General features: G+C 41.0%; 1 protein-coding gene across 1 annotated transcript in view; it reads right to left on the reverse strand.

The window, feature by feature from the left end:
• Cpne8 (copine 8) overlaps positions 1-26,713 on the reverse strand; it is a 178,920-nt gene that overhangs the window by 138,716 nt on the left and 13,491 nt on the right. Inside the window, exons 2-3 of the mRNA XM_052161280.1 lie at positions 10,483-10,523; positions 9,811-9,857 (exon numbers count right to left, since the gene is read on the reverse strand). Of these exons, the coding sequence (XP_052017240.1) occupies positions 9,811-9,857; positions 10,483-10,523 (88 nt within the window). The remainder of the gene's footprint in view (positions 1-9,810; positions 9,858-10,482; positions 10,524-26,713) is intronic.

Raw genomic sequence — 26,713 nt, forward strand, 5'->3', positions numbered from 1 at the left:
GAACATGGCGGCATGCTCCAACTCCTGATCACAGACTTGGCAGAAGGACGCTTTCAAAGCATGAGAGAGAGAGATGAAAATGATAAAAAAATAATAATAATAATCACAACCAAGAAGACTAGCAGAGCTATCCTTTAGAAACATAGGACAGGAAACAAAAGCTGAGATCACATACTTCCATAAGGCCCATCCTTAAAAAAAAAATGAAGGGAATTATCTAAATTGAAAGAGATGCTATCAAATGAGGGGTCATGAGAAACTACAAACATTCAGAAAACTCTACTGTCTTGAATGGGCCGAGAGGCCTTCTCACGCTCCATCTACTGCCGACAAGGTGCTCAGTTTGTGGTGTGGTCAATACTCCTTTTTGTTATGTTATTAATGTTTTAACTAATATGTCATTGATAATTTCTGGTCTTGTCTATTTGGTCTGTAGACTTCTTATACTTAATGGGCACCTCACTCTCTGGGTGATTTTTCTGATGATAAAGGCTTGGTTTTTTTTTTTTTTTAATTTTTTTATTCGATATAATTTATTTACATTTCAAATGATTTCCCCTTTTCTAGCCCCCCCACTCCCCAAAAGTCCCGTAAGCCCCCTTCTCTTCCCCTGTCCTCCCACCCACCCCTTCCCACTTCCCCGTTCTGGTTTTGCTGAATACTGTTTCACTGAGTCTTTCCAGAACCAGGGGCCACTCCTCCTTTCTTCTTGTACCTCATTTGATGTGTGGATTATGTTTTGGGTATTCCAGTTTTCTAGGTTAATAACCACTTATTAGTGAGTGCATACCATGATTCACCTTTTGAGTCTGGGTTACCTCACTTAGTATGATGTTCTCTAGCTCCATCCATTTGCCTAAGAATTTCATGAATTCATTGTTTCTAATGGCTGAATAGTACTCCATAGTGTAGATATACCACATTTTTTGCATCCACTCTTCTGTTGAGGGATACCTGGGTTCTTTCCAGCATCTGGCAATTATAAATAGGGCTGCTATGAACATAGTAGAGCATGTATCCTTATTACATGGTGGGGAGTCTTCTGGGTATATGCCCAGGAGTGGTATAGCAGGATCTTCTGGAAGTGAGGTGCCCAGTTTTCGGAGGAACCGCCAGACTGCTTTCCAGAGTGGTTGTAACAATTTGCAACCCCACCAGCAGTGGAGGAGTGTTCCTCTTTCTCCACACCCTCTCCAACACCTGCTGTCTCCTGAATTTTTAATCTTGACCATTCTGACAGGTGTAAGATGAAATCTCAGGGTTGTTTTGATTTGCATTTCCCTAATGACTAATGAAGTTGAGCATTTTTTAAGATGCTTCTCCGCCATCCGAAGTTCTTCAGGTGAGAATTCTTTGTTTAACTCTGTACCCCATTTTTTAATAGGGTGTTCGGTTTTCTGGAGTCTAACTTCTTGAGTTCTTTATATATATTGGATATTAGCCCTCTATCTGATGTAGGATTGGTGAAGATCTTTTCCCAATTTGTTGGTTGCCGATTTGTCCTCTTGATGGTGTCCTTTGCCTTACAGAAACTTTGTAATTTTATGAGGTCCCTAAAGGTTTGTTTTAATGATGCCCAAGAATGTCTCCCATGTTCTCTGTGTGTTTCATATGTGTATGTATGCATGTATATATATGTACATATATATATGCATATGTCCTGTGTGTGTGTGCATTTTAATTTTTCACAGAAATTTTTGTCTCTGCTTTGTCTTTAATCCCTGGCTCTCTATTTTTGGCACAGTTCATTCTGTTGGCAAGGTTTTCCCTAAAGTTTTTAATTGGCTTGTTGAGTTTTTCAATTCTGGCATCATTTCAGTTTAGGTTGGTGTTCTTTTTATGTCTTGGATTAATTTCCATTGACCTGTTTAGCCTTTGTCTTGAGTTATTGGACCACAATTATAATCATTCTTGAGTTTCATTTTTATATATTATTCTGGTCACATTCATTGGGGGCCATTATTATGGGTTTTGTAGGATTTTTCATGGTATTTTTATTTCTGCATTGGATTTGTGCATCAGCAGTATATATTGGTTGAGTTTGTCTTTTCCTGTTTGTCTTTCCATTGTCTCTTCTTTCAGCGGAGGTATTTACAGTATTCAGGATGGGACAAGTTCGTGGTAGAGTTAGCATTTTAACTTTCTCTTTTTTTTCTGGATTTTGGAGGATGCATCCTCTATTCAGGTCATGTTTCTCTGCTAGTCTGGTATAGACTAAACCAACTATTGGGTTCTGGGCAGCTCTGGTGTGAGCAGCCATTGTTGTATTCATTAATCCACCTCCTGTGGTACTCAGATAAGAGGACCAAGTGACCACCAGATTCTCAGCTTTCAGATATGTGACAGATGCTGTTGGACTCTTTGGACATTATTTCCTAAGCTGAATGTGTGTGTGTGTGTGTGTGTGTGTGTGTGTGAATATGTGTATATGGATGATTATTTGTTCTGTTTCTCTAGAGAACCCTGACTAATACAGGTACCAATAAAATATAATAAAGTCTGATATTTATTCTATGAAGTGAAAAAGCAACAAAGCCCATAATACCACTGCAGGATTTCAAGGGTGCAAGATAAAGAAGCACATGCATTTCACGGCAGAAATCCTATTTGTGAAGTTAAGAAAGCTGAGCTGTGAAGACTCTCCCAGTGACGTCTCAGTAGGTGTGACGCATTCGTGACTGACCGTGGAGACGACGCTGGACTACTAAGCGTGCATGAAAGGAAGTCTGCCCGAGACAACTCCGACGATGTCAATCATCTTAAGCAACAATATTTGAAATTTATAAACAACTGCAACTGAATACTCCCCTCACATTGAAACTTATGGAATCCCTAATCGACTTTGTAATTTAAATGTTTAAGAGTAACTCACAAATGGATTCATTTTGCAGAACTAAACTCTAACTCACAGAAGTGAACAGCATTTTCCAAGTCTCTATTGGCATGCAACGATTTGGGAGATTCCTTCACTATGTTTATTAAGTCATTTTTTGAATTTTCATAGCTTATGACAACTTGTATCTTTTGTAGCACTGAAAGATTAAGAGATCCATTATTTCATGAGTTTTTCATAATGCATGATCATTAGATAAGATATACTGAAGAGTATAATTATACTAGTGTCAGATACAATTTAAACACTTTGACTACAAGATGATTTAAGATGATCTTGTATTTATCTAAACTTCTTATTTAATCATTTTGCCAGGTAATCTCTGCTATCTAAATGTTATGCATCTCAGAACATGAACTCATAGCAGGCTAATGCTTTTGACAAATCACCCTTAATTTAGATAGAAGAAAACCAGGAGTGGGGTGAAGTTGGTATCTAAGTCAGTAAATATGGATATACAAACAAATTAAAGTTGCTGAGAAATCTAACTGTACCATACACTTCTTGAGGTACACATACTCTATTTTTATACTATAACTGCCATGCCAGCTACACAATTAGTACTTACTAAATGCTGTTGAGATTAATAAATGATTAGGTTTTTGTGAAGTTATTAAGAAAGCACCTCTATTTTCTAAGTCTGATCTGAAATAGCTAGATAAATATGTCTCATCTTGATATGTTTTTGAAAGAATTGATAGTGGCAATAAGTTTTGTTTTGGCTCCCCTAACAACATGAAATCACTAACTTACAAGAATATCAGCACACAGAACAAGCTTTTCTTATTGAGTCAGCACAGACCTCATTGAATGTTTCCTGCCACTGACAACCACCATGCCTCTACACAGCCACTAGGAACACAATCTCATGTAACAAATACTAATGTAGTAAAGGTCTTCCTCATAGTGTCCCGCTCTCCTGCCTTATACCCTCCTTCTATGTGAAAATGTTTTTAAGAATCTGAAGATGGTTGGGTTGCTGTGACTATCCAGACTCTGCAGTGTTCAAAGCAAACCTTCCTTCATTCACGTGCCACAGGGGCTAGCTCTTACTTTAAGACTGAGTCCTTCCTCACACACATACCTACTCACCTGTGCCCTAATGCAGAGAAACCAAAAGGGAAGATTTTGAATTTGCTCCCAGACAACTAAAGAGCAATAGTATTGGGCCAAGTCACCAGAAATTGCCTGATGACAAATCATTTTTACATATAAAAATGGCAACTCTGTGCAGCTCAATCTAAATGCATCTTTTTTTTTTCCTCATATGCATTGTGCATGCATGGGTGTAGGTTCAGATTGCGTTAGCTGTTAGCATCTACGTAATGCCACACTTACAGATTGGATTTGAGGCCAAGTTAAACCCCCAAGGACCATTTCGTATCATTTGCTAGGCAAGCACCAAGAACAGAATTCTATACTGTAGAGAGTTGTTACCTGCTGCTTGGTAGTGTTTTGTTTTGTATTTTGTTTTTTAAAAAAGTTGTCTTCCCTCTTCTAATTGGTGTATCTTTAGGTGTACAGTACTTGTATGCCAGAGATTGCTGCTAGCAAGTAATACTTCATTACTGGAACAACTATAGGAGCAGAAATCATCATTGTTAGTGTTACATGAGCAGAGAGTCAGCAAGAAACCAGCCGCTGTGCTACCTTGGGAAATGTAAAGGATATGTTTACATTCTGTGAGCTAAGGGATGTGTCCTTCTTAAGAATTGTCATGGGGATTAAGTATCAATAGGGTGTGTTTTGTGGTTGTTCAGTTCCTTTAGTTGCTTTCCTGCATCCACATCTCCTCCCTAGGCTCCAGTATCATTCTCTGGTTTGTTGATCCTGTCAGCTCTTTGGAAACTACCTTGAAAGTAAGTGCCTTCTCCTTACTATTTATGGCTGCATGGGGTCCACACGCTGGACAACCCATCAGGGCTTTGAAGAGGTAACACTGTATGCTGTCCCCCTAGCAACGTGATGGCTCTTCCGGGGCAGCAACCCCCTGATTAGAGAAAGTTGGGTTCCTGAGATAAAGATGCTTTGGTGAGCTCATCCCAACTCCATCCTGGCCCAGTCTCCTTTCCCTTCTTCTTTCCACCACTGAATGATGTAAAGAGGCTTCGAAAGACATGTTCCCCTCGACATCTATACTAAACTTCACAGCTTCCATAACAGGGAGAGATAAATACTTTCCTCATAATTTATACAAGCGTTGGTGTTCTTTTGTAGAAAGACATCCAGTGCTTCTCATTTTTCACCCATGGTTTCTACCCATCCAGGTTAGCTCTGGGTCCTGCCTGGTTTTCACGTCACCCTTTGAATGGTGGTTTCCTGTAATGGCCATTTTCGGTTCTCTCAATGACAAACAAGAGAGCAGCGGAATATTCTACTGTACCTCGGCATTTCTATCTTAATAACATACCACCTAAACAGTAAGCCTCAGCTTCTCATATGACTTTGGAGTTTGTTGTTTTTGTTTTTTTCAGACTCAAGCTTCAGAAATAATTACAATGTACCCCCCAATGACATGAAATGCCTTTACCTTTATAAAAAATTGGATAATAATCGTATACACAAGAGTAGTCCACCAGCAACCGTTTCAGACAACCGTGGTTCAAAGCACCATTCTAAATTTATAACCAAGTATCACTGGTCAAGATGCTTATCCATTTGTGTTTCTGTTTCCTAGTATAATGATTACAATAGCCCATACCTCTTATAAAAAAAAATTACCCAAAACATAATCCACACATCAAATGAGGTACAAGAAGAAAGGAGGAGTGGCCCCTGTTCTGGAAAGACTCAGTGAAACAGTATTCAGCAAAACCAGAACGGGGAAGTGGGAAGGGGTGGGTGGGAGGACAGGGGAAGAGAAGGGGGCTTACGGGACTTTCGGGGAGTGGGGGGGGGGGCTAGAAAAGGGGAAATCATTTGAAATGTAAATAAATTATATCGAATAAAAAAAAAGTGTAAAAAAAAAATAGCCAATAGATGAGAATAGCTTAAAACAGTTGTTATCCATTGTTCTGGTAAAAGAGCTTGCAAATTATATTTTTTAAAAAAATCACTTCACTAATTGTGCAATTAAAAAAAACTGAGACTGATTTTTAACCAAATAAAACTTTAAGTTTATTAACATGCAACAAGAACAGTTTCCAGGCCTGGAGAGATGGCTCAGTGGTTAAGAGCAATGACTGCTCTATCAGAAGTCCTGAGTTCACTTCCCAGCAACCACATGGTGGCTCATAACTAGCTGTAATGAGATCTGACACCCTCTTCTGGGGTGTCTGAAGACAGCTACAGTGTACTCACATATAATAAATAGATCTTTAAAAAAAAAAAAAAGAACAGTCTCATGCAGTTCTGAACATTTTACACCATTGTTATTCAAATTCCCCATTTTTTGACTGTCACCATTTCACTGGCTAAGCACCTGGTTCCATATTTACCGTGGTTCCTTTGTTGGTTACTGAAGCATCGTACTCTTCCCCACTGTGTGGCACCTATGGTCTGTTAAGATTGTATACTGCATAAGCAAGATGAGGAAAAGGGGGAACTGGGAGCATGTTTCAGGGGGTTGCAAAGATATTTAGGCCAATCAAATGCATAACCAAATAAAAGAACAAAAAGAGACAGGCAGACAGACAGACAGGCAGGCAGGCAGACAGACAGGCAGGCAGGCAGGCAGGTAGGCCAGGCTTGAAAGAACACTGCAACATGGAAAACAAAAGCCAGCCTGTGAGGCTGGGGAGAAGGCTCACTGGATAAAAGGACTGGCTATATAAGGAAGAGGATCCTAGTACAGGTCCTCAGAGAGCACAGGAATAAAAGCAAGCCATGGCCACAGGCCTGTAAGCCCAGAACCAGGGAGCAAAGGGGTAAGGCCTCAGGGGCTCACAAGCCAACAAGCCTTGGCAAGACAGCAAGCTTCTGGCTCAGTCAGATCAACAAAGAAATATACCTGATGTCCTCTTGTGACCTCCTCATACATAGGCACATATTCCTACACACACACACACACACACACACACACACACACACACACGTGAATAGAGAAGGTAATGAAGCAGTAAGGCAGTAACTTATTGTTCTACTTTGCCCTGTTTGTGAAAGAAAATGCACAACTCTTGATGACTGATTAGGTCATGAGGATACGGGAAAAATTTCAGGACAATTGAAAACAATTATATAGTTATTATTATATAACTTGACATTTAGATATGATTAGTTTTGAGGTAAATATGAAAGACCTATATGAACCTACGGTGGCCATTCCCAGTCCCCACCATGAAGTCACTGGAAGTATGCTGTTGAAGGCACTGCAAGACTGTGGCCTTCTCCTAACCTTCTTTTTATTCATAGAACTGAGGCGAACAGCTCTGAATTACTCTGCATTTCTGCCAATAGCTACTGCTTCAGCCAGGGAAGTCGTGGACTCAGATCTTTGCAACTGTCAAACTAAACTGACATTGCTACAATAACTATCCCACAGTAACAGAATGCTGGCTGATCTAAAACGTCAGCACCGGGAAGTCGAGTGATCTTTGCAGATGTTGTGTGCTAACATGATAACATGATGTGCTCCTGTAGAATTCACAGGAAACACAAGAGTCAGGTGGAATCGGGTAGAAAAAGCCTGAAATTCTGAAAGCAGTGCTGAACACAGCTAGGAACATGGACAGTAACAGTCTGCTGGTGGGGTTTCAAACAAAAACCAGAACTCCGTGGAGAAACGGACCAAAGGCCTTGCTTCTAGTACCGTGCCAACCAATTTGAGGCTTTTTTGCCATGCTGTGAGACTTTTTGGTCCTTTGAACTTGGAGATGATGGATTTGTTTGTCTGACAAAGAAAATTTCAAGACAACAAAGGACTCAGTTCTCAGCATGAGCGTCACTGGCTGCTTTTAGTCAGATTTAAGGAAAGAATCGGGATCAAAGAAAAGAAGGCAGCAAGACTGGGAAATTCTGCAGTGCAGCCAGACAAAGAGGCACACGTACAGTTCAGTTAAGCCAGAACAGCACAGATAACAAAAAAAAGAACCAGATCCCTGCATCCAAGAGAGGACAGACATGCTGTGAACACCTCAGCTCCCACTAATGGCAGCTCCAGAGGGAAGAACTGCAAATTTGGTTTGAAAGCTTATGTCAGAAGAGAGGCTGTTGGGTGCTCTACACACCCAGGACCTACTAGAGAATCATTTCCCCAGGTTACCCATCCATGGTGAGCTCACTGTACAGTCTGAGGGGGACCAGGTAGTTTAAGCTGTAGGTCGACTTCAGTGTCCACTATAACACTGGCTTTTCTAGGTGAGCACACTATTAAGACTACAAAGGGAGTCGTGAATGTTCCCGTGGAGATTTCAAAGGAATACCACCAGGCCAACCCACTCCAAATCCCAGCAAGCAGCCTCCGACAGATGAATGCAGGCAGCTATGCCTCCTTGGGGATGCTGTAGGAGCAAGCAGAGCCAGCTGAAGGGGCTGGCCACAGGAGCCACAGTCAAGAAGACCATAGAGGATGGGGCTACCCTAGTCCTTAAAGTCCACGTCTGGTGACAGTGTGCTAGAATGCAGCCCAGGAATACTAGGGATTTCTTCCCTGCTGAGTTTCCTTCTTACTTTGAGCTAACTCCTTTCTGTGTCCTGAACTCTCTGTGTCTGTTTTCACCACTCCCCCTGGGATATGCATAGCTCTTGTCTTTATAGGGCTTGCCGTTCAGTTCACTGGCGTCACAGAGTCTTTCAGGCAATGCTGAATTAAGGCTTCACAACGCTGATGGGTGGAGTAAGTGTGCATTTTGACACAGCCATGAAATTTGGAAGGACGAGGTCTTTCAGTTTGTTATTACCCAAAATCCCCTGTACTAAAAGGTAGATTTCAAAACTGTTACTATTGAGAAGACATGAAGCCCAGAGAGAGAGAGAGAGATTCTCAAGTCCCTGGAGGTGTCGCTTTCAATGGGCACTAGCCCTAGCCCCTCCCTGCTCTCATTTGCGTCCTGACAATGGAGAAACTCGGCCTCCCACTATGGGTTACCTCAACCAAGCATAGACTAAACCTAAAACTAGAACCCAAAAGAAGCTGTTTTTCTTTATACATAAGTTGTGTTGGGTATTTGCTCTAGCAATGAAAAGCTCGCCAAAACATGTATGAGAGAAGCCACTACTCAGCTTCACACTGGCAGTCCATCCTTAACCAAGAGTTACAATATTAGAGCTGTTTTTAACCCCAGTCGAGCATAAAATACATTGGTCTTTATTAACCGTCTACACCTCACCATTGAGACGATTAAAAAGGTAACTAATGAGAAGCTTTCTACTACAGAAAGTACCAGACCTGCACTAGGGAGGGCTAGCCACATACTGCGACCCCCATTAAAAGGATCCGCTGTCTCTCTGAGAAAAGGAGGAAAGCCCAGGGAAGTGAGAGGCCCCACTCTTGATGGCTGTTCTCTCCGTTAAGTGCGCATATGGTCTGGAAAATACAGTAATTGGAATCTTTCATTTGCTTTGCTTTTGCACATTTAACAATGCATATCTGGGTGAGTTTCTGTTTTATTTCCAAACAACAAGCTATGTTCTAACAGAACATAAATATATAAAAGCAGGCACTTATTTTCCGCTAAGTGCCTCCGCTTAAGATCCTTTTGGTCTGGCATTTTATAAAAACTCAACCATTGACTTCTAAAAGTGAGATTGCCTCCACAGACATCAGGCTCAGAGGGAAGCAAGTCAACTGGACAAGTCTCAGGGGCTGAAGATTCCATGAGAAGCTCGTGAATGCAATTTAGTAAAATTAAACAATAAGAAATCCAATCTTTGGGTTGAGGAACACTCAAAATAACTTAAAACAAACAGGTAAACAACTCTGCACTGTAGCCCAGGCTGGATCTTCTGCACAGTGACTTGGAAAATACAGTGTCTCTTACCTCTCTCCACTCTTTATTTCCAACTGCTTGTGTGTATAAGACGCAAACTGCAAAAGATGAAAAAACACACACATATGTAAATGTTTAGTAGGAATTTACATGATTTCTATTTCAACTGTCCAAAGAATGCAGTTAAGAAAAATAAAAATTAAAAACAAAACAAAACAAAACAAGCAGGCTTAATTCCAGGGCTTTAAATCACCAGAATTTAATGTGACCATTTTTATCATACAGAGAATATTACCATTGGTAGATATTGCCTTTATATTACACTATAGATGTGGATAAGTTTTAAAACCATACTTCAATAATGTCAAATATCAGTGTTTTAGCACGTGTGTAAACTGCTTCTGAAATGCTTAAATTGCTCAGAGCAACCTCAGAAGTGTCAACCTGAGGCAAACGCACTCGGCCTTTACCTCAGTGACTCATCAGCACTGTGTGTAAACAAGAAAGGTGTTCTATTAATTGATAGCATATAAGTGGAGATTAAAGACTTTACACAATGATTATGAATTAAGAAGAATCTTATCACTTGTCAAATGAGGTGCAAAGAATTTCACCACAAATCTCAATGTCTTTTCTCAGTTAAGAAAACAAACATAAACAGAAAGAGTAAATTTCACATAACGTTTGCAAGATTAAGTAAAATAAACAGAACATTTGACTTACTTGGGTCAGACTTAGAAAACGTATCTCTATCAAGAAGATTTCTGTTAAATAAAACAGAGAACACTAGTTAATTACAAAACCAAACACTTAGATTTCTATAACTGCAGAAAATATAAATATGTGAACACACACATGGAACTAAATATTAACTTTCTACCTCTTGCTTCTCTTATTCAGACTGGTTATCAGTGGATTCATTTCCTTGTCCTGCACTACAGTTGAGCAATGGTCTGACTTTCTGCCCTATAGAACTGGAATGTCTGTGCAGACATCACTACTGCAGGTTTCCTTTTAATTCATCATTGAGACCCTGCAGATGCTTGGACCAACTTCCCAAACTAAAATGAGAGTCAATTACTAAGACAAATGTAGCAATTGTGGCCACATGGACACATATAACAGCACGTAGTAGAAAGCCTGTTCTATAAACGAGTGTTTTGTCAGCCCTGAAGGGTTGTTGCAAACAAGCTTCTAGTCTGGGGATTTCTGATGAGCATATAGATCTTGTTTAAGCCGCCTTTCTATTAGAGGCATATAAAAAACTAGGCAAAGCCAATACATCTTTTGACTTAAAATGTTGCAAGTATTTTCACATCTGTAACAGAAAAATGTAAAATCAGAAAAACGGGCATTTCTGTTATCTTCAACAGCAATAATACAATTCTATACATTGCATTATACATTGTATAATCCTGGATTATCATTTAAAAATTAAGTTCAGGGGCCAGGAAGATGGCTCAATAAGTGCTTACTACACAAACCTGAAGACTGAGGTCAGGACCTCGGGACCCATGTTCAAAGCCAGGGAGTGCACATGCGCCCAAGTGCCCAACCCAGGGGGAGCAGAGATGGGTGGGTCCTTGAAGCTCAACAGCCAGGCAGCTTGCAAAATCAGCAAGCTGCTGATTCTGTAAAAGACCCTGCCTCAAAGAATAAGGTAAAGAAAAGTGGAGGAAAATATCAGTGTTGGTCTGTCTTACACACAAAAACAATCATGTGTGCGTGCACACGGGCACACACACAGACACACGCGCACACCGCACACATATGCACTTACACAAACACACATTTTGCACACACATGCACAGACACACATACATGCACACAACACACACATGTGCACCTATGCAAACACACATGTGTGTGCACATACACACACAGTGCACACATTTGCGCCTATACAAACATACATGCATGTGAACATACACGTGCACACCCACATGCAAACATGTACATACACATAAGCAACAAAATACAAGAGTTATGGTCAGTATTTTATGATTAATAAGGTAGGCAAGTACTAAAAAGTCACCTCTCAAAAGCTACCACTTCCACTGTCACTGTCACTGAAAAAATAAAGATAGTTAACCAACAGCACAGGTGGCAACCTGAAGCCACCTCTTGAAATATTCCTGGGGGGGGAGGGGCAGGGAAGAAGACATATTTGTATTTGGAATTGAGTGAGATTTTAAAAGGCCTATGCTACAGAGAAATCAAATAAAAAACAATCTCCTTCCTGTCCCTTATGCAGACTCCCAGACTCCAGCAGCGGCTGGCAAATGGTAATTCAAAACATTTCCGCTTGAGGAGGCACTGTGATAGTGCATCTGCAAAGGTAGTTTTCCACTTAGTAATAATTCTCTGGCCCTTCCGGCGGCTCCAACTTCTACCCATGAAAATTCTAAAACAATGTTAATTAAGTTACTTCGTTCAAAGTTCATGGAAACAGCCAAAGCAATGTGGTTGAGACTCAAAATATGCCAGATACATATTTTAAAGACTCTAATGTAATGCTAGTGCCTTGCTCATAAGACTAGCTACAATCTTTAATTAAAAATATAAAAAAAAAGATTTTTATCTGCAAGAAGTTGAAAACCCTAGAACTTCCTCAATGTGATCTTGACAACTTTGATTTATTTTCCAATTCTGCCTAAATATATGCTGTTCTCTCCTGTGGTCATATGAGTAGGATATGACAGAATATCTGACTTTGAGTCCCTGGAAGGGTATTATGCTTGCACATTCTGAAAATTCATAAAAGTCAAAATTTTAAATTATGGACAGAGAGGCAACAATCATCAGTGGTCACATTGCACCTTGACCATAAGCCTACTTAAAATCTCATACAAAATATTTTATCTTATATATACTTTGTTAAAAAGAAATACACTCCTGTTAATATGTCGGATGGAAACGACTAAATTGAGTGAGGTGACCTGACCGAGGCAGACAGAGTTGAGCGTTCCATTTAATCAAAGGCTCCTCACGCCAAATCTTCTAATGTGAGCCCATACCATACAGTAACTGCAGAAACCAGTAAAGTACAGAGGAACCATTGCCAGGGTGGTCAGTGGGGTGCACTAGAAGAGCAAATACTGGGTACAAGGGATTTCCTTGGGGAAACGGGAAATGGGATCTCTAATTAGGGAGGGCAAAAGGAGAAAAGGATAAGGCAGCAGTAAGGGTGGCTAAAGAAATCATAGGCAATCAGACATTACCTACCTAAAGGGAAATGTGAAATATGCAGAAGTCTCTGTATAAATAGACATATGTAATTTAAATGAAAGTTCTCATCTGAGTGAATGCTTCTTCCTAGAATCAAAGACAATCTAGCAAGAAACCCCAACAGCAGCCATTAGAAGTCCTCTTTTGAGTTGTTGGGTCAGGATTGTTAAAAAGATTCCCAAATATTACAAACTACTGCTATTGACCTTCTTGGGTACACCCAGGCTACACCCTCCCACCCAAGGTAGGAGGTGAGGTCCCTATTTTTGAAGGAATCATGTGTTGGGCATCAGTGAGCTTAGCTCAATACCCCCAGCTGAGCTGTTTGCACAGGTTTCCTGAGAGTGGAACATCCCCTGGCTTAGCTTGATTCCTGTTTTCCCTCCCTGTGTGGTAGGGACTTCCCAGGTGCTTGACCTATGGCTATGGTTGTTTTTCAGCCAGCTGGTCCTTCAGTAAAGCTTTGGCATGCTCCTCACCAGAATGACGGAGTCTGTGTTTTCTGTTAATCCCCTAGGCCTACGCCCGATAGTTGGTACCATGGCAGCCATCACCATGTACTTCAAAAACAGGGCTTGGAGGCCACTGCACTGGATCTGACTTAAATGAATCTTCCCTGAAGATGTAATGGGACCAGAAGGCACCAGGCAAACTTCCAAGCAAGAGAAGCAGCCAATCTGTCAACTTGACTATCCCACCTGTGAACCATGACAATGAATAGCACAATAAACCTCTGGACGCAATGGTGGCACACATACCTTGGTGGTAACCAACAGCTCTCTAATTAGATTTAGGACCCATTTAGGAGAGGGAAAGCATGCCTGGTATTGGAAAGTTACCCAACCACCTAGAGTTAGTGACAACATGGAGCTTGGAGAAGAACCTACAAGCTCCAGTTGCCTAAACCAACATAAGCTCTAACTGCATCTAAATATTTGTCCTTAAATCCGAAGTAAGTGTAGTCCTCATTCCTCATCCAAAAATTTCATTGCAACAAACAGAGGCCATTACAGAGAAGCATAACCAGTTCTAAGCAGAGCTATGGAGCCTAGCTTGTCTCGGTAGATATGTCTACAAAACAACTCTTGCATCTAAGGCTCAGGAACATCGAAGAAGAGAGACTGGAGGATCATCAAAGCCAGAGAATCAGAGAACGTCCTGAGAGACTGTGTAATATCAGAGGCTATACACTTAAAGTCTCACCAACATCCCTGCTGAAACCTGAGCTGAACAAGGAGACCAACAATAGACTTGTCAAATTGGAAATGGGAAAGCCCAGGCAACATCAACCCTATACAAAGAACTGCAGACAACTAAGGAATACTGAGAGCAAAAGAACAGTCTTCCCTACCAAGAAAAAGCACAACCAATTGGCTCTTCAATACCAAATGGTCAACCCTGAATATGTACATACAAATCACATTAGACAGACTAAGCAGATCTTATTTAGAAATATATGCATATGTGTATGTAATATATATTGTATATGATATATATATGCATGCATGTAACAACAATTAATGAGGAAACATGGACTTGAAAGAGAATATGGAGGGATGTAAGGGAGGGTTTAGAGGGAGGAGAGGGAATAAGGAAAATGATTTAATTATATTATAATCTCAAAAATAAAAGAAACAATTTTAAAAAGTCATTTTGTAAATAAGGAAACCCAGCTGAGGCCCAGAAAAAGTAAGTTACTAAACAAGACACACAATTCCAGTAAGAAATGACCTCATGATGCCAACTCCCCTGTTCTTTATAGACTAAAACACAGTCTGGAGAATTCCAGAACAAACAACTTATTTTCTCAGAAGTGTTAGGAATGTGCACCTTGAGCCAAATGTTATAAAGCAAAACAAGTTCTCATCAGAAGGGCAATTTGAAAGGCCTTGCTTACAGAATGAGAGAAACAGCTCAAGAGGCCAAAGAAGCATCAAGAGGCATTTGTCACACAGAAGCATCTTTGTTTCCTATGCAAGACACACACATGTACACACACACACACATGTACACACATACACACTTGTACATACATATACCACACATGCACATATACACATGCCACATACATGCATGCACACACACATATTGGCACAAACACACAAACACAGGCTCACACACTCTGATAGATTTGAGATGGGAAAGCTGTGCTCTCCCAAGGGTTGCCATTAGCTTGAACTAGAAGAAAAAAACTCATGCCAATAGTTTTATGCTACTACAGCATTAAGCTAAAACCGCTGAATGTTCTGTCTCCATTTTGGAAATGTAGTTACGGCCAAAACAAGAGGGCAAATTCTTGAAGAATTATCTAGAAAATAGTATACTATAGAAATATTGCCCAGAGGAATATGATATAGCTAAGTAATAGACCCCTGTTCTAGAACATGTAAAGCTCTGGGTTTCACCCCCAGAATTGCTATTTGACATTACAGAGTCAAGTAATATCCATGCATACATTTATAGTACCTGAAGAACAGTGATATTCATGTTTATATAGGCACACTTGTATGTGTATGTATGTTTGAGTCTGAAGAGATATCTAGTGTAAACTGTACAAAAGAGTGCCCAAGTTACTCTAATGATCACTCTTCTTTAAGTTTAAATTAAAATACTGCTCTGTGCCCTTAAAAGAAGATGACTTAATGGCACCACAGGGCCAGCCAATGTATGACAGTCTGTACAAGGACAGTCTGAGTTCACTGAGGAAGTATGTTTTACATATCAAAAACAGGACAGTAGATAATCAGGAAGTCACCAACATCTCTTTAATGGGGGACAGACTTCACTGTGCGGCTCTTGAAGCATTCAGTCCCCAGGAGTAGAACACCCCTGAAGCATAGCGGAAGCTATCCTCGTGGAAGACAGTAATCAGGTGTCTTAAGATTGTCAACCTGACTGCTGACTTTATGCTCAAAACCATTTCCTGGTGATAACAAGGCTTCCAGAGGTATTAGCCTGGCTGTGCTGAAAGGCAGCGTGAAGAGCCATCTCCTTACCTACTGCACTCCTCACCATCCACTGCCATCCTGAGACCCTGCCTCTCAACAGCTGAGGTTAGTTTTTCTTTTTTTGCTGAATGAGAAATAGCAATTTCCTTTAAACTTTCACGGAATTCTGCAGGCATTTTGCAAGCAAACAAGGAACATCAGACTCCAATTTGTGCACAGCAATTATGCAACAAATACAACAGACATATACTAGATGTCATGGAGAGTCTTGAGTACTGGGAAGACAAAGGTGTTGAATGACTAACTGGCCATCTCTGGTGCCATGTAAAAAAAAAATAACAGTATGACAGAGTAACCAAAATGGCCGCACCAATTCAGCTGTGAAGAATCTAACTAATTCTCAGCACTGATTCCAGCTATTTTGAGAAATGTACCAGAGGGGAAAAAACAACTGATAGGCATGTAAGTATAAAATATCGGTAGTGAGAGTGCTGATGTGCTTTAAAACCCACTTACGTTACATAGACATGTTTTTGTTTTTAATTCCAGGGGTGGGAATATGGAGCTGATTCTGATGTAAACCCCAGCAGACTTATTTGCCTCATGCTTGTTCTGAGAGGGCGTGATCTTTGACAGTTGCAGATAGTTTAATTCTGAGGACTCTTGGAGAGGGAATAAATGCCAGAGCCCAGAGGGGGAGGGGGGGAGAGGGAGAGGGAGAGGGAGAAAGAGAAAGAAGGCTCTGAAGAAGGCAGCAATCGTTGCTGCTACCACCTCTTTTGCTGCTCCTGATGATGCTGGCTTATCCTGCTGCGTTTATTATCGCTGCTTTGTTGGACTGCTGGATATCGATGAGATGAGGAAGAACCTAAGGAACTACATCCCTATTTGGCAGGAAATAGCGCATAGAGGTCTATGTCCCCTTTCCCTTCTAATCTTGTTTCTCTCCTACCTAGGGTTGGGGTTTAAAAGGGATTGGAGTAAAGAAGGGTGGTAGATATAAGAACCCAAATAAAGTTGCCCAAAATAAGTACGCCTACCAGAAGCTGGAAAGAACCCAGATGCCCCTCAAAGGAGGAATGGATTCAGAAAATGTGGTATATTTACAAAATGGAATACTACTCAGCAATTAGAAACAATGAATTCACAAAATTTTTAGGCAAATGGTTTGATCTGGAAAATATCATCCTAAGTGAGGTAACTCAATCAGAGAAGAATACACATGGAATGCAATCTCTGATAAGTGGATATTAATTAGCCCAGAAGCCCTGAATACCCAAGGCACATATTGCATAACAAATGACTCCCATGAAGAAGTATGGAGAGGGTCCTGATCCCGGAAAGGATCGATCTAGCATTGGAAGGGAATATAAGGACAGAGAAAAAGGAGGGAGGTGATTGGAGAAGGGATGGAGAGAAGAAGGTTTATGGGACATATGGGGAGGGGGGATGCGGGAAAGGGGAAATCATTTGGAATGTAAACAAGGAATATAGAAAATAAAAATATTAAAAAAGAAAAAAAAAGAACAGTAAACCTTTAATAAAGAGCAGAAAAATCAAAAAAAAAAAAAGTACGCCTACACATATCTCATAATAAGAGCTTTCTGTAGAGCCAGCAAGATGGCTAAGCTGGCAAAAGTGCATGAGGTATACAAGCCTGCTGACCTGAATGCTAGGCCCACAACCCTCATGAAGGTGGAAAGAAGGACGTGAACTCCATACACACACACACCACACACAGACACACACACACATCATGCACACAGTAATACAAAGATACAAGAACCTTTATTACTCATTCCTTCTTCTTCCTCAGTAACTGATACCACATAAGGATTCTTTTTTTGTAAAAGGAAAACGGATATCATTACCTATCCAATCACAGATGCAAACTTGAATAGAAGAATCCACTAGACGTTCTTATAAATTTCAAAGTTAATACTTTTTAAAAAACAGAGCACTTTGAGTGCTTGTAAGTTCTGGCTGTGCTAACTTAATAAAGCATGTGAAATGCTTGCTTTAAGGGATACATCCTCAAATTGAAAACACTGAGGGGGGTACTGCAGGATGCATTATTACTAAGTGTACCTGGGAGAGCTTGCTCCAATAATACAAGTCTTTATTATTGTATGAGTGGAACAGTTCTGTTAGTTTTCAATAGAAATGGCTAAATAAAATAGAACAGAAATTATAGATATAGATATATAATTATATATATTCTTTTTCCTTGGGGACAATGGTAAGGTAAGATCCAGACAATATTGCACAGCAAAATCATTCCACATGTGACAAAATCTGTTTAATGGGGCCTCACCTCAAAATTATCCTGTTTCTACCAAAGAAGAGGTTATGATTAAAAGTTGGAAATTGTTGAGTCTTATATTTGCCTGCCGTTTAGTGTGGGTTCTTGAGTACTGGAGGCCTGCCAGGCTGCTACCAAATACTGTTTAGACAGCTCCAGGACCTGGCACAAGCTTGCAGAAAGCAAGGCCTACTAACACTGAATCACACAAGAGAGTTATTGTTTAATGGAAGACATCGATTGACAGCCTTCGTATTAGCTGTGGTGAGGTACTTTACCACAGGCAGCAGAGCAGGGAGACGTGGCATGTGAGGTCACAGGGATTCACTGAGCCAAGCCTGAGACTTCATGTTTGCCATTCCCACAGACTAAAATCAGGGAGTATATTAAGAAAATATACATTTTTCCTTAAATCTAAAAAAACTTTTCACTTTTCAAATTTTTTTATAAAGGCAAGGGGAAAAAATCCATCTTTGGAATTGATCTTCCTGCAATATTTGATTCACTTATTCTTTCATTGGTTGGAAAACATTATTTCTGAGAATTTTACATGCATATTTCAGGAAAATCTATGTTCCCCAAACTATGACTGTCACAGCAGAAGGAGACAGATTGTATACAGGCCAAAAAGATAGGTTTCCAAAAGAAAAAAGTAAATATGTAAATAAAAATAAACATTCTGAGGCTGAAATTATGGAAAAGTCAAGTCAGCTTGCATATAAGGCATAAAGGAATTCTAAAAAGCAGAGTCACTGGGTAGCCCTCACCAAGACTGCCTGGCTTTCAACAGCAGAGGACCAAGATCTTAGATGGGGGAACTTGACCACCATAAACAACATGCACCTCTCAGCAATCTTCGGGACACCCAGAAACAACCTTGTCATTTTAATAAATGATGGGTTATTCCAACTATGTTTATTAGTATTCTTGACATTAAAAGACCAGTGATGTATAGTTTCAACTCTGCATAGGGGATATGCTTCAGACATCCAGAGATAATTAAGAGTGAAAATATTTTCATATTTCTTCTTAATCACTCTACTACAAATTACAAAGAAATCTAGTGTCTGATACCTCACATGCCTGGTAGACTGAAGATAATAAGAACCTCTACAGATCTGAAGAAGCAAAGGGTTAATTCAGGGGCATACAACTTTCTTAGGAGAAATGGTGGAGAACACAAACTCTGTCTCCAGAAACAGAAGAGAAATTGTCTTAGTCAGGGTTTCTATTCCTGCACAAACATCATGACCAAGAAGCAAGTTGGGGAGGAAAGGATTTATTCAGCTTACACTTCTGCATTGCTGTTCATCACCAAAGGAAGTCAGAACTGGAACTCAAGCAGGATTGGGAGCAGGAGCTGATGCAGAAGCCATAGAGAGATGTTCCTTACTGGCTTGCTTCCCCTGGCTTGCTCCCAGCCCAAAGGTGGTAGCACCCACAAGGGGCCCTTCCCCCTTGATCACTGAGTATATGCCCCACAGCTGGATCTCATGGAGGCACTTCCCCAACTGAAGCTCCTTTCTCTGTGATAACTCCAGCCTGTGTCAAGTTGACACACAAAACTAGCCAGTACAACTGCCAAAAAAAAAAAAAAAAAAAAAAAACAAAAAAAAAAAAAAACATGCCTGGAATGCAACTAATTTGTGAAAATCTCTTATGTCTAATATGAAAACCAGCCGTTTCTCTCCACAGCCCTGAAGCATCCATAGCCTTGACTCAGTATTACATCTCTCTGTTGGCTTTTTTGCCTTCCATCACAAAAATACAGTCACCAAGACACCTCCAAGAGAGACCCATGACCTACAGAAATCCAGATTGTTTTGTCCAGATACTCACCACCCACCACATCTTGTCTTTACATCTCTGTGCATCTCTCAGTGGTTCTCAAACTCTGGTCACAACCCCCATGTGAAGAGCATATAAGATATCCTGCATATCAGATATTTACATTGCAACTCAATAGCAAGATTACAGTTATAAAGTAGCAACAAAATAATTTTGGTTCAGGTTTCACCACAACATGAGGAACTGTATATATTAAAGGGTTAAGAAGGCGGAGAACCATTGATCTAGCTCCAGATTACCCCTGCTTCATTGTTCTCCGTGTTTATGTCTTCCCACGGCACTCTCTTTTTCTGGAAACTTCTCTCTGACCTGCTGCTGTTCTAAACACTGCCCACTCCCTTCCTATGTGGCCAGCACAAAACAAGAACTCAGAGCACAATTTCTACTCCTACTCTGTTCACCAAGCCAGGTACCAGGCTGTGCTCAGCTCTTAGACAAGCCATTTCCTTATCCTTCAACATGAGCCGAACAAGTGGCAATCATTAGTAAGACTCATTCTCCAGATAAAATTACAAAATTCAAGTTTTCAGGAAAGTAGTCAGAATAACAAAAAAAATGATCTTTTTGGGGTAAATTTTAATAACTGACTTTTCATTTTGATTTTTAAACTTGACATACATATAGGTTATATTGACAGGTTGTGTCAATGAAAAAACAACATGAGCTATAAAGTCTTTATTGAGCATAGCAGAAAATTCTAGGAAATACATAAAATAAAAAATGAATGCTAGAAATAGAAAAATTAAGTTATTGGGTAGAAAATTTAATTTTGCACATAGAAATCAAGCAAGAGAATAAATAAATTAGTTAAAGCTTAACTTCATCCCTCCATGGCCTCTGCATCAGCTCCTGCTTCCTGACCTGTCTGAGTTCCAGTCCTGACTTCCTTTGGTGATGAACAGCAATGTGGAAGTGTAAGCTGAATAAACCCTTTCCTCCCCAACTTGCCTCTTGGTCATGATGTCTGTGCCGGAATAGAAACCCTGACTAAGAAACTTTCATATTGAGTACATAAGGGCTAGGCAGCTTTTTGACTATAGCCTACTGCCAATGAGACAATAATTCTTTAGCAAGCAGGACCCCAAACACTCATACAGATTGCCCCATGATTTTAACCCTCTTTCAGCTTTCAGTCATTTTGAAGCACTCCAAACAGCACTCTCAGGCAGCTATGATAATATATATTCTAGTGGCATGCTTTGACTAAGCACCAGTGCAGGGAATTCGGCAGACATCTGTACCCATGACTTCAGGCATCTCTCAACTTAGAGCAATAGTCTACAAAGTAAACCATGTGACCTACTAGATATGTATGGCTAACATTCCTTTCCCAAGGACAGATAGAAACAATGCCTACCCCCTCATTCCAGGACCTCGAGGATGAATCAAGGTATGATTTCAAAGTTCACCTGGGGAGCCACTGAGCACAGTAGTTTTACTTACAGAGCAATGGGTGAGCGGTGACAGGCAGGGGTACAGGTGACCTTAAAGCCGTCTTTAAATTCTGATAAGCTATTAAGGTAATTGGTGAAGCACTGACAACAGCCTAAGCTTCCTATTCCTAAGTGGGAAATTCCAAATGTAAGATTTTTCTTTAAGTTCCTAACCTTTAACTTCTGCCCCGAGTATTTATTTGTCCTGGCTGATTTCCGTTAGGACTGATGGACACTATCCAGGAACCGTCTGTAGACTATAAATTGCTCCAAAACCAGAAAGAACTAAACTTGCTGAAAGCCAATGTAAGCCAGTCCAGCCATTGTGATTGACTGATGTCTCTCCAGCTGGGTCAAGGAACCAGATGCTTCTGATGAATGACCCCCATCACTTGAATTCCCACCTGGCCTTTGACCAATATTCTAACCTTCCCGGGCTCTCAAATGACAGCCTAATTTCAGCTGAGAAGCAGTTACAAAAGAAAACACAACTTCCCTATCCTCAACAAAAGACTGAACTCTTAGGACCAAAAGAAACTAATTTCCCTCTACCAGAAGATTATTGTATGGCTTTAGAAATATAAACAGGTGCCTGCCACAGAGTCAAAGATTTGACCAAGGATACAACTCAAGATGGACAATTTAATGGGTAACATTACATTTAATGTTTAAACTTACTGTGCTTGAAAAACCAAAAAGGCAATAAAAAATGCTTCTAAAATATTAGACCTTAACTTTGTACAGGCTGCTATCACTTAGGAGCCTACTCTTCCCTTTTGTTCTAGCATTGAAGAGTATTCTTGGATTGACTAATCTTGTAAAATTTGCTATTCTTATAAGATAGTATACGTCAAAACACTAACTGCTGTTTCTGATTTTGTAATCAAACTTGCTTACTCTGCTCAATGACTAGGACAACTGCAAGACACATAGGTTAAAATAAAACCTCCAAGTGTGCCTCCAAAATGCCTCCAAGTAGATGCAGGCAGAACACATGTAACTTTACGGGCTTTGCCTTTATAAGGACTGGGCTGATGTGACTAGCTGTTGCATATTGAGAACTCTCAGGTGAAATCTAGGCCCTGCACTGGGTGCCAGTGCCTAAATAAAAAGCCTCTTATTAAAGTTTAGTCATCATCATGGTGAATCTCCCAGTGACCTCAGACCCATAACATCTGGAAGGTCCCAGCAAGAATGGTGACTTACTTCTTTAAGACTTCATAGAGGGAGATCCCTCCATCTCCCCATACTTTTCTACCTACAACCTCCAGCCCTTCCTAGATCCCCTAAGGCCATATACAATTGAGGCAGAATAGCATGCAACTGGTTGAGGGGAGGATGACTCAGGAGAGGACCATGACGGCCCTGTCCTCTCCTACCAAGAGGGAAGGTCAACAATTAGCAAGCCTAGTTGTGAGGGTCTTTCACCAGTCAGCCCAGCTGGACTCCTCCTGAAGATGGCGGCCTTTGGCTCAGAGGGTAGTTCTACAGAACAGTGAGTGTACATACAGTTCTACAGCTCTAGTAGTACAGTTAGATGCCAAATAAAACATCTCACTGACTGTGGGATACATATGCCACGATTGTCCTACTAAGTTTTAACAGAGCTGAAAGTCTCTTATCTTCGAGTCACACCACTGTCATCATAAGCATTGCAAAGGCACAGTGACTCACTTGTTTGATGTGGTGATGTGGCCAGTCATATGAGATCAACTAATAGTTGATTATAAATATCTATGTCACTGGTTTAGATGCTCACTAAACTTCCTGACCTTAGTTTTAGAGCCCATTGTATCAAAAACCATGTACTGCAGTTAGGATGACAGCAGACACATGCTGTCATGGCCTCTATAGGCGTCATCGTTTTCTCTTACTCTTGAATTTCAAGCTGTCTTGTTCATCATAACCCTCGGAGCAATAGGTTATGTGATACATATTCACCATATAGCCTGGGCTAGCTCATGTAAGCATAATGTTTTTGCAGTGGTGAAATTCCCTGGGGATGTGTTTCTCAGAACATCTCCATGTCTCTCTTTAAAGATTCACACACTCTTTTTGCCACCACTGAATTCAGATGTAATTCAGAGCATGGAATTTGCCTTCTAACACTGCAGCTCACTTTACAGTGTAGCTGCACAACTGTGTAACAACCATCACCACAGCCTAGTTTTAGAATATCTTTTAACTTCTTTTCCACCAGAAAAGCTACTGCCCATTAAAAGAAGAAATATGGTAACTTAGGGTACCTCGAGTATATTAAATAAAGTTCATCAATAATGATCACTGAGATCCACATGAGGTACATGACGAGCCACTGTCCTCCTGTAAAATGGACAAATCGGAGGCACTCTTGAATAAATGGCATATTAAATGTTTATTTTGTTGTCACAGAAAACAAAGAATGGGGGTGATGAAAACACAGAGGTGCCTTATGCATCCCAGACTCAGGCACTCAGTCAGATGTCTGTGAGCAGAGCAGTCAGCTGTGGTAGCTCATGCCTGCACATCCAGCACTAGTGAGACTGAGGAAGGATGCCAAACTCAGCTACAGGGCAGGGCGAAGCCTCCCTCAAAGAAGCAAAGACCAGCCCTGCCTCCTGCAGCTCAGCTACCGGCTCAGATCTAAACTACATCTCCAGAAGAATTGTGCTTTGCATACGATAGAGTCCTTGAGCACCCTACTTTATAATCCAGGCACCTAAGACTCTCTGCCACCCTTCCCACCCCCTTAATTTCCACTGCCCCCTTTCACAGATTGATTCTCACTTGGTAGCTTGTCCACTTCTGAAGAGCTGGAGAAAGCCCTACTTTAAGCTAACGCATTGTAATCAGGGGAGAAGGTTAGACTCATTCTTCCTTTCAACCAGCACTCACTGAACATTTGTTAAATGCCAGCCAGTATCTGGGTACCATGTGAAACGACTGGAAAAGCCCTTATTTCAAGGAGTTTTATTTTATAGAAAAAGGACGAGATGCAGTCTGAAAACAGATGGAGGTACACCTTTCAGGTATCACTCAGAACAGAAGACAGGGCAGTGGAAGATACAACTCAACAACAGTAGAGTGATTGAGGGTCTAGAGAGATGGCTCTTGGGTTAAGAACCCTTGTTGTACAACCATGAGGACCAGAATTCAGATCCAAGCACCCATGTCAAAAGCTGGGTGTCTGCAATCACCAGTGAACCTGAACCCACACACTTAAACAGATAAAAACAGCAGAATGATTGCTTGCGATATTCAAATCTCTGGACTCCATCTTCAGCACCACAGGAAGGAGCTGGGGTGGGGGAGGGGGAAGAAAGGGAAACAGAAGGAGGAAGGAGGAGAGGGACAGAGTGAAAAACATTCAAATTGAGTTCATAAAAGTGCTTCCAGATGGGGTTTAGAAGAAGGCAGAAGGAGCCACAGAGGGGAAGGAGGCAGGTATGGAGAGGCCTGGCAGTCCAGTGTGGTGGGCGGGGAGCATGATGAACACAAGGGCCCGAGGCAGCAGCAGAAAGTGAAAGTTACACGAACTACAGTGGTGAGGGAGGTCCTCACTCTTGTGGCCATGGTAACCCAATTTCATGGTGAAATCTTGTTAGGGTTATGGGGAGAAAATTAACGTCCTGAAGAGCGAGGCTTGTGCATTTTAGAAGGAAAAATGATATCTGGTGTTTGGAAACTGACCTTGCTCCAAAGAACAATGCGGAGCTGTTTACCTGGGTATAAGCATCCTGAGTCGAAAACGTGATGCCACTGCTAAAAGCAGCAGGTCTTTTACTCCTCACTCTCTTCACGCTGTGGCCAGTGTTCTACCTCAGCTGAATGGTGGCCCGGAGATGAGTCGTGAGCCCAGTCGTAGGAGCTTGCAAAGCCTATGCATCCCATAGTTAAAATTTAGGAAAGAAAAAGCAAATTCCCTTTTCTATTCCAACCTATATCTTGACTGGAAATACAGTCTTGAATGCCAAACAGAGAAGTTTTTTTTTTTTTTTTTTTTTTTTTATAATGTGCACACATTGGCATCCTTCTCAATTCTATAACTATATATTGTGTGCAATGCCTATTACAACATAATCATAACTGTTGCTTATAATTAAGAACACTTGGTGGAAACTGAATAATCATCAAGCAACTGATTAAAGAGATGAGATTTCAATCATATTAATGAATGATTTCAGTGAAAATTTAGCATCAAAGAAACAACCTGGTCCTATCATGATGTCACCGATTTCGGAAGCATCGGTGTGGGCACTTCCTGGCTGTTCATCCTAAATCCCATATGTTTCAGCCATCTTCTGTTAGAAAACAAAAGGGGGTGTGAGAGAAAACAGAGGATGATGCTTGACTGCTCCACACAGGGTGTTCTGGGGAGTAAACAAAGTACCTAGACCATCACCCAGCACACAGTAGAAGGGAAGGCAGTCAGCACGATATAGAGATTCCATGCTCATTACCCTGTGCTTCAAGTTCCTGTGTGTTAAAGTTTAAAAGGCTAAGGAGAGACTCCTGGAAACATGAAAAAGGAAGCTCCTGGGTTTCCTGTGAGATGTCATAATTGCCCCCAGCTGGAACATGAGGGACACCCAGGGCAACTGTCCCCTGAAGAGTGGAGCTCATTCTGAAAGCCCAGGATCAAAGACAAGTTCCAGGCTGCACCACCTGCCAACCAGAGCTGTGTGATGTGAGCACACACCTAAAATCTGGACCGAAAGATCCAACCATGCCCAGAACATCTTGACCAAAGAGGCTGCCAACTTAATGTGACCCTCGGGGCACATAGAATCACCACAGGATCTAGTAAGAGAAGAGTCCTGTATCACACACAATGCCTGGAGTCACCGTGGGAACAGGCAGCAAAGCCATGTGTCAGACTCCACAGCAACAGGGCATTACTGCCACTTCTCTGTGGCAGCATCCACAGAAGCATGGCCACAACATTGGTAATGGGCTCCCCGTGGCAGACAGGAACCCCACAGGTTTCCTTAGATCACAGCTGAGGACTCTCAAGGCAAAGATCCACAAGCCTGCTAAGAGGGGCAGTTAACACAACCACAAAAGACATGAGAACATGGATTTGAGTAAAAACACACTGTGTGTGTGTGTGTGTGTGTGTGTGTGTGTTTGTATGTTTGTGTGTGTTTGTGTTGCCTCTGCTCCATTCTTTCAAACACAATTTGGTTCAGGTTTTCTATGTATTTTTACAGTGATTA

Source organism: Apodemus sylvaticus, chromosome 17 (assembly GCF_947179515.1).
Source record: "Apodemus sylvaticus chromosome 17, mApoSyl1.1, whole genome shotgun sequence".
NCBI lineage: Eukaryota > Metazoa > Chordata > Mammalia > Rodentia > Muridae > Apodemus > Apodemus sylvaticus.